Source organism: Solenopsis invicta, chromosome 8 (genome assembly GCF_016802725.1).
Source record: "Solenopsis invicta isolate M01_SB chromosome 8, UNIL_Sinv_3.0, whole genome shotgun sequence".
In the NCBI taxonomy this organism is placed as follows: Eukaryota; Metazoa; Arthropoda; class Insecta; order Hymenoptera; family Formicidae; genus Solenopsis; species Solenopsis invicta.
In genome coordinates this window covers 19197836-19206738 of record NC_052671.1, presented here as the reverse complement: position 1 = coordinate 19206738, position 8903 = coordinate 19197836, and the positions used below count along the sequence as shown (strand labels likewise).

The 8903-nt window shown below is 34.4% G+C and overlaps 3 protein-coding genes across 3 annotated transcripts; all 3 read left to right on the top strand.

Moving 5' to 3' along the window:
* The first annotated feature begins 673 nt into the window (after positions 1-673).
* LOC113003718 (reticulocyte-binding protein 2 homolog a-like) lies at positions 674-1915 on the top strand. Its single transcript, XM_026134322.2, has 2 exons — positions 674-1010; positions 1130-1915. The coding sequence occupies exon 2, from the start codon at positions 1220-1222 to the stop codon at positions 1913-1915; it is 696 nt and encodes a 231-aa protein (XP_025990107.2). The 5' UTR covers positions 674-1010; positions 1130-1219.
* Positions 1916-2080: 165 nt separating this feature from the next.
* On the top strand, positions 2081-3437 carry LOC120358419. Its single transcript, XM_039452675.1, has 2 exons — positions 2081-2885; positions 2995-3437. Exons 1-2 carry the CDS (start codon positions 2303-2305, stop codon positions 3336-3338), a joined length of 927 nt encoding a protein of 308 aa, XP_039308609.1. The 5' UTR covers positions 2081-2302; the 3' UTR covers positions 3339-3437.
* A 2249-nt stretch (positions 3438-5686) lies between these two features.
* Positions 5687-6711, top strand: LOC120356782 (nuclear pore glycoprotein p62-like). The gene is made up of 3 exons (XM_039452677.1): positions 5687-5809; positions 5962-6176; positions 6332-6711. The coding sequence occupies exons 2-3, from the start codon at positions 6090-6092 to the stop codon at positions 6530-6532; spliced, it is 288 nt and encodes a 95-aa protein (XP_039308611.1). The 5' UTR covers positions 5687-5809; positions 5962-6089; the 3' UTR covers positions 6533-6711.
* The last annotated feature ends 2192 nt before the right edge of the window (positions 6712-8903 follow it).

Sequence of the window (8903 nt, the reverse complement as noted above, 5' to 3'; positions counted from 1 at the left end):
ACTTCCAAGCAAAGGGGAGCCCCCCGTAAAACACTCTCCAGAGGCTAAAATGGATCTGCAAACCCAGGAAAACACCCCGAAAACTAACCAAACGAACATGGAGACCACTCCGGAGGAAGCGGAGACCACAACTACCCAGGAATCCTACAACGATCGCAACGATGTGACAAGCGACCACACGACGAGGATCGACGCGACAGAAGCGTCGTCAGGGAAAGAGGGAGATCCGGACAACAGCCAAATACCGTCCAACAAAACAAATTGATAAAACTAAAGCTAAGAGTTCAACATGTATAAATATTCTCATTATCAGTTTATTTTTATAATTATTATTTTGTACCCAGTATTATTATCATTTTAAAATACACAATTATAAACATAAAGTATACCACAAAATAGGTTAAGATACTTGATAATACACAATCAAACAATACGCGCTAAACAGTTTTAATTTTTCACTTAATATATCAATATTTGCATAATTAATCACAACAAAATGTCATTTAATCATAGCTTGTTAAAAATACCACAAGTTCAAATGCGCCTTCCCGCGCTCAGTTGTGGTAATACCGCCATCTTGGCGGAGTGATACATGGCGGCGTTCGAAATAGGGGCCTCGACCAGAGAAGCCAAGCGTCGCCATATTGACAGGCAGTCGGTTACAGACCGAGCTCAGGGCCTATAATCTCTTATGTAAATTTTGTAGACAGCGTTTGTGGCGTCCTCGCTGTACCACCCTAGGCCAAATGGAACTATTAAGCAATATCTGTCGGTAAAATGGTTGATAAATCTCGCATGGTACATACTGGTTCATGCTTTGTTTTCGTTACATGTGCAACCATGTGCAACGCAGAACGTGCGCAGATCTATATTTCAATATATTTCAAAAGTATTCAGCAGTGTTCAGCAGTGTTCAGCAGTGTTCAGCAGTGTTCAACAGTGTTCAGATTTTGTCCGGAAAGAAGAGAAAGAAGTAGTTTAGAGGCCTACCCGTACAACCTATTGATAAGGTAAGTGAATTTTATTATATAACCTAAAATAACGTAAAAGAAAAAAAAACCAAACCAATAACAATTGAGTTTAATAACAACTATTTATAAATATGAGAACTTGTTATTTGACTATTTAGAAATATGAGAAATTGTTGCGTCTCTGGATGTTCTTCGGGCTACAAAGCTCCTCGTCATGAGTTTCCAAAGAATGCCGAACGGCGAAAAAAATGATTCTGCATATGGAACCATTAGAAAACGAAAAAGAAATAAAAAAGTTGAGAGTATGCTATAGACATTTTTGTGACAACGATTATAGCGGATCTGGAACAAAAAGGATATTATTACATTTTGCTGTCCCATCTGTAAATATTCCATTTGTAAATGTGCCGCAACATATAGCAGAATCAGTTGAAAATGTAGATTACAGTGAACATGTAGCACAACATCAACAACAAGAACAAGAAGTATTAAACGAACAAAGTACAATTTCACAAGAAAAACATGAAGAATTGGTTACAAATAGCGAGACACAATTACAACACATGCAAGAAATATTAATACAGCAACAAGCAATATTAACACAGCAACAAGAAACATTAACGCAGCAACAAGAAAAAATTTTTAATATTGAAGAAACATTGAAAGTTCAAGCTAAAGATCGACCCAATCTTGAAGAAGTTACTCGAAAAATCTTATTAAGTCCTAAAGCTAGGAAGTTATATGATAGAATTGTTAAAATGAAAAAAATTAAAAGACAGCAAAAGAGACGTTTTAAGACTACAAAACAAAACAAGTCACAAATAATACAACTAAGTACAAGTAATTATAAAGGGAATGTTGATGCAACAACACATGTGCGGCAGAATTTTGTAAATATGATTGTCAGAAATAATCATGTAGCACAACAGGTACATCATTCCTAAATCCAAATTTTAATATCCATTTCTAAATTTTTATGACATTTTTAAAATTGTATATATTTATCTACTTAATTTTAAATTGTATATACAGTACAACCTCTTTAACTTTAGCCCTTTATAATCTTTGCATTTCTTTACACGTATTTTTACAAATACTAACATTACATCCCTTCCTTTTATAGAACACCCTCACCACAGCACAAGTCTACCAATCACCGTGTACTTTATTCGCTTAAGTACAAGGTGATTCGTAAACTCGGGCTGTGGTGAGAGTATTCTATAACTTTGGTGTTCCGCTTTTATCGCCCCATAGAACCAAAGTTAAGGAGACTATACTGTATTTATTTTTCTCAATTTTTGTAAATTTTATTGTTCTAACTTTATTTATAGATGAGACGTTTTACGCTGGAAGAAAAGATGTTTTGTATAGGATTATACCGTAGATCTCGTTCATCCTACTCCTTTCTGTCCAAATACTTGCTGTGTCCTTCTATAACTACTTTAAATAAGCAATTACAACGTATTCCTTTCAATGCAGGGTGCAATATGATTACGTTTAAATATTTGAAGTTAGTTGCAAAGGAAGTAGATCCCAGAGATTTAAACGTAGTTTTACTGTGGGAAGAAATGTCATTAAAACCTGCCGTACATTATGATAAAAAAAGAGATATAATAATTGGATTTGAAGATTGGGGAATGCGCAGAAAAAGAAACTTTGCCGATCACGCAATCTTATTTTATATTCGATGCCTTGCATCGGGGAATCACATGGCTCTTGGATACGGGTTTTGTGAAAGCGCAACTCGAAGTATTCAACTAGTACAGTGCATTAAACAATGGCTGAATATGATAGTAAAATGCGGTTTTAAACCTGTTGCTACCGTCTGCGATCAAGGAGGGCCAAATGTTGCAGCCATAAATATGTTAATAAAAGAGGCAAATGAAAAACGAATAAAGCAACATAAGATTCCTGGTAAATAAAAATGTATCAAATATTTAATGTTACATATTATAAAAGTTATTTGATTTTTATTATATATGTTATGTTGTTATATATACAAATATACATTCTTTTTTTACAGAAAATACATTTATCGTATCCAATTGTGAAGTTGTACCTTTGTACGATTATGTACACTTACAAAAAGGTGTACGCAATAATTTGCTAACAAAAGATTTGGTTGTTGATAAATTTAAAAAAGAGTCTGAGAGACAATTCGCCTCATGGAACGACATTATTACTGTTTATGAAATAGATAAATATTCTTTCTTAAAACAACGTCAAATGCCAAAATTGACCAATAAACACATTTTTCCAAATTGTATTCCCAAAATGAGAGTAAAATATGCGACACAAGTAATCAGCCATACAGTGGCAAATTTCATTGATGTCATTCTGACATGGAATCAAGGTAAAATACTATAATCATTGAAAAGAAAGTATTTTCGGTTTATGAAGTTTTTACAAAAAGTTTGTACAAAATACAACACATAATACTCTAATATCATTTTTCATTACAGGTCTTGTAGACACTTCTAAAGGACAAATAGTCTTGTCGCCCAATGCTGTAATAACAGCAGATACATTACTATTTTTTGACGATTTATTTGACTCTTTCAACAGAAAAGAACGTAAATCATTATCAAGTATAATAAGCTCATCTAGCAATCACATAGCATTTTGGCAAAACGCAGTAAAAAAAATTCGAAAAATGGACTTTGTTGAAATTGGAACTCATAAATATATCAGACGTAATACAAAATGCCTAGTAAATTGGGTATGGACTATTCGAGGCGCAATGAATTTATGGAACAAACTGCAAAGGAATGGATTTTCTTCTTTTAATTTAAGATTTATTAACCAAGATGTTGTAGAAAACTGTTTTAGCTAGATTAGAGATCACGGGCACAGGAATAATAATCCAACACCATATCAATTTGTTGCATCATTTAAAACACTTGTAATAACGAACTTGACATCGAAGCATTCCATTTCAGCCAATTGCATAGAAAATAACGATGGAACATCATTATCGTTATTAAAGATGATGTCAACAAGTGAAATAACTGAAGAAAAAGATAACGAAGAAATAAATGCATACTCAGAATGTACACAGCCTTGTAGATTTGCAACAAAATGTTATCTGCATGTTGATGCACAGCAAATAATAAAAAACGTTTTAACGAAATGTGCAACGCAGTGCGAGGCTTGTGTACAAAATCTTCAACACGACGACATCTCAAAAACTGTTCACGAAGCATTGGAAATAGCAGAATTAAAAATTGTAAACTTCTGCCATAAAATAGAAATTAAAAAAAAACTAAAGAGCTTTTTATACCTAGAATCTTTTTCGAAATTTTCAACACATTGTTCCATACTACTTGATAATTTAATTGAGGACACAGCAGCACAATACCTTCTTATATGGTGTAGATATATTAACAAAATCATTAATGGGACGGAAGAACATGATTACGAAAATAATTTTGTTTACAACCAAGCCAAAAGGATGTCGTTAAAATACAAAAAAAAACAAAGAAATAAATTATTTCATCTAAGGAATTATTTAACGACAAAGCGTAAGTACTTTTCCGATTTCAACTCGACTTTATAATAAACATTGCTTGAATCGAGAGCTCAAAATTTCATACAATTGTTTTGACTTTTTGATCTATTGAATTTGATTATTTTAATAAAATCTTCAGATTTTTTACTAGAGATTCAAAATAATTTTAAATATAAGATCGGAGTATGAACTATTAAGAGTATACAATTTTCTTTAAAAATTACTTTTTATTTCACTATTCTCTATTCGCAGCAAGGAAACTTTTACACTAGCGTCTTGTATACGACAAACATCGGATATTGGAAAAAGGTTTTGCTTTGATATCACTGCCATTGATATCACTGCCATAAGTAAGTTAAATTTGACTTTGTATATCACTGACCATATGCAATTATCTCGATTTATTTTATTTTATCATAAATGAAGGAGAATTAAAGACTATTTTTTATTGTTTTTTCAGACCTAAAGCCAATTTCAATATGCTGATTTTTCTCATTACTCATCTTTGCACGTAAGCAAAACAATTGTTAAGAGAATGTAGCGTTTTACTGTGTGTATGTATATTTTAAACACTAGAACCGTTAATGGTATTTTATTAAAACTGCCAATGATGCCACTTGAATAATCTTGAAAATATTTTTCTGTAAGATAAATACTAATATGTATTATACTTTCAAGGATCTACCACCTTCACCTTTGGTACTCCAAACACCATCATCACTGGAACTAAATTTGGTCTTGACAGTACGATTGCGTCTACAACGTCCACGACGAGTGTGCCGAGCTTTAGCTTTTTTAGTAGTACAGCGCCGGCATCCGCGGCGCCAGGGTTTTCATTCGACGCCGCGAAAACGGGTACAACCACAACCTCAACCACTGGAGGAATCACTCTCGCGACAATTACAGCAAGATTCAATTTTGGAATGGAAACGTCGACGACTACCTTCACAGAATTTCCTTTCAGCAAAACTACTTCCAACTACTTCTGCCGTTTTTACAATAAGTATAGCAGCATCTTTCATTCTTCGTTAAGTACCACCACTACGTAAGTAATGTACGTAAGTAAACTACGTAAGTAATCACAAAATTTAGGGCACATACGCATAAGGAGAGGTTTTTAGGGGGTAGGCGATGTGGGTAGTATCGCAGCGATGTACCCACATCGAATCCTCCACACCCTGGTGTACGGGCAACAGGGCGTCTTCTCCTTCTTCGTCGGGTGACGGCCGTCAGAATAGCCGATCGGAGAAGGATAGCACCGGTACGTCAGTCCTCGATGGACCGCTTCTCCGCTTCTGGTCTGACTGGTTGTCACTGGTCGTAAAAGGAGGTTTGTGAAGATTTTCCTCTACCTTCGTAAAAAAAAAAAAAAAAAAACAGACAAAGTTTATGTTTGAAAGATCAATTTTTGCTCATTACCAATAAGACATTTGATTACCTCGCAGTTCAATTTTAGCTAACTACAAACATCTTTTATTGCAGCGTTAATTCCATGAGCGGTATTCTATCAGGGGCTATTAATTTCTGTCAACTCGAAGAATGTATTAATAAATGGACCTTGGAGTTGAAAGAGCAAGAATAAGTACTTGTGAATCAAGCGACACAAGTTAATGCTTGGGACAAATGGGGACAAAATAGTAATGCTGAATCAAGAAGTTGAAAGAGTGAAAATCGAGTGGCAGCAATTGGATTATGTTGTAAGTTATATTTGTACATTTCCAATTATGTAAACATGTTTATACAATAGTAACATAAATAACTTTAATAACTAAATTTTTATTTTATTATGTTAATTATTTACTAAATCAATTATTAAACTTTCATTAAATTCAAATAATTGTATCATTCACAGGTTGGACAACAGAAAGAGTTGCAAGAATGTTTAGTACCATTAGAAAAGGAGCTAGCATTATTAAGAAACAATAGCATCAAGAAAAAAGTAGCATTGGAAGAAAACATCACAAAAATTAGTGCCATCCTTCACATGATTTTCTTCATAATCTCAGCGTGGGAATACCACGCCCTGATTCCGAGCAACCGGGTATGCCATTAAGGATGTTGTGGCGCCCGCGCCCACACACACACACACACACACACACACACACACACACACACATATGTAAAATACATATGTGTTTATCGCATAAACTAGGATTATTGCAATATTAATAAGTTAACTACTTTTTTTCTTACGCATACAATAGAATCAATTTTGTTAAAATCCTTTTTTTTAAAAAAACAGCACCATTTTCATAATTTACAATTTTTTTCATTTATCCTAGTTTGCGATAAGCAGACATATCATGTATGTTACATATATGTAAAAGTAGAATGCTTTCTACGTAAGCAATAAATTCAATTAGTAATGAAATAAATTAGCAATAAATCAATAAGCAATACGCAATAAATCAATTTACAATACAACTTGAACCAGCATTCTAGTCGCAGCTAGATCTTCGTGCTTGTATTATTTGTGTGATTTTATACTTTCCTCAAATTCAATAAACTGTGCGCCGAATTGTTTTTTCAGTCATAACACAGCCCTACATTGAACAAGATTGAGTAATATCACGTATTATTAAAATTGAAATTAATATTAACCCCCCCCGCCCTGAAAAAACTGCAAAGAATTTATTGTACAAAATATCACCTCAGCCAGGGTTCAATGTAAGGCTCTATTATGACTAAAAAACAATTCGGCGAACAGTTTATTGAATTTCAGGAAAGTGTATAAAATCACATAAATAAAACCAGCACAAAGATTTAGCTGCGATTAGAATTTTTGTTCAAGTTGTATTGTAAATTGATTTATTGCGTATTGTTTATTGATTTATTGATAATTTATTTCATTGTTAATTGAATTTATTGCTTTGTTTATATTTCGATATGTTTAATCTATAATGTATGATTAAGTAAATATACATAACACATGTTGTATTTTACATTTATGCAAAATAAAATATGACAATTTTATTTTTACCAGTATTTCCTTCGTAATGTTTTCTTTTTTCCCTAATTATTATTAATATTAACTATTACCGACAGATACCTAAATATTACCGACAGATATTGCTTAGTAGCAAATAGTTCCATTTTACTTGAGGTGGTACAGCGAGGACGCCACTAACGTTGGCTTCATCGAAATACACGGGAGATTGGAAGCCCTGACCGAGCTCAGAGACAGACCTATGCCACCGGGCATAAGTAGTATGATGTAATGTTGCATCATCTCGCGCGCGACGCGAACAGTTAAGTTATTAATTAAGAACAATAGTAATAGTGACTAGGGACCAATTGTACTTTTATTTTCTTTTATTATCATGTGTGTGCAATAAACATTATATTACGTGAATCGGCATAAGTGATTTGCGCAACCAACATTGATAAGTCCCATCCACACGTCACTACCTGAAATAAGAAGTGCATGAACATTAAACTCAGTGCAAGCAATTGAAATAATAAACTTACCTGTGTACCGACGAACATTACGCAGCGGCGTAATCAATCCCACGACGACCGTTGACAGGAAGGACGAGCCTGGTCAATCACGTACGAGGATTACTGAAACAGAAAGAAAGGATAATTACGTATCCCACCTTGGTAATTACAGGGTTAAATTACCTGGCGACCGTGAGATCCACGCAGGATTCATCTTAAAGGTAGGTGAAATAACCTGTAAAGTGAAAACTCAAATATTAATGTCCGTTCGTCCGGTCACAGCCCCCCGTAGAAATACCCCAGGAGCTAAATATGGACCCCGGAACGAGGGAAACTCCATCGGACAACACCGCGGACAACGGTGAGCCGAGCGAGGGACAACAGATGGATGCATCACCGGCCCAAAATGTGGATGACCACAACGAGGCGCCGGAAAGTCCGACTGCGGAGATCAAAGATTCGGCGGCCTCCACAAGCATGAAGATTCCGGATAACAGCGCAGATTCGCAACCCGGGAACTAAATAAGGGAGCGGACTACATGTTAAATACAGGGTGACATACCACAACATATCACAAACGATAGGTTATGTCAGGTTGATTTTATTTCGTTAATTTTTCTTACTGTATTGCATTTTCTATTTTGTTATTGTACCTTATCCCCGGATTAATTATACTTTTACTATATTTTATTATCATTATTATAAACATAAAACTAAAATAACGTAGTATAATCCACACCGTGTGCATATAAACAAGTTTTAACAATCTAGGTTAGACTTAGTGTGCAATATAAAATATAACCAACCGTAAGATTTAATAATCCTACTTATTTTTTATTATTTAATATCAAATATGCATAAAGTACAATCTATCCACAAATTCGAACAGCCAGTTCGCGCGCTGTTGTGGCACCGACGCCATCTTGGCGCATTGATACATGGCGACAAAATAGGGGCCCAGAGGAGAGACCATGGTGGAAGTAGAC

Excerpts from the sequence above, each read along its gene's own strand:
- LOC113003718 (XM_026134322.2), top strand. The coding sequence starts at position 1,220 with ATGATTCTGCATATGGAACCATTAGAAAACGAAAAAGAAATAAAAAAG.
- LOC120358419 (XM_039452675.1), top strand. The coding sequence starts at position 2,303 with ATGAGACGTTTTACGCTGGAAGAAAAGATGTTTTGTATAGGATTATAC. Across the intron at positions 2,886-2,994 it reads AAAGCAACATAAGATTCCTG|AAAATACATTTATCGTATCC; the intron begins GTAAATAAAAAT and ends CTTTTTTTACAG.
- LOC120356782 (XM_039452677.1), top strand. The coding sequence starts at position 6,090 with ATGCTTGGGACAAATGGGGACAAAATAGTAATGCTGAATCAAGAAGTT. Across the intron at positions 6,177-6,331 it reads GGCAGCAATTGGATTATGTT|GTTGGACAACAGAAAGAGTT; the intron begins GTAAGTTATATT and ends TATCATTCACAG.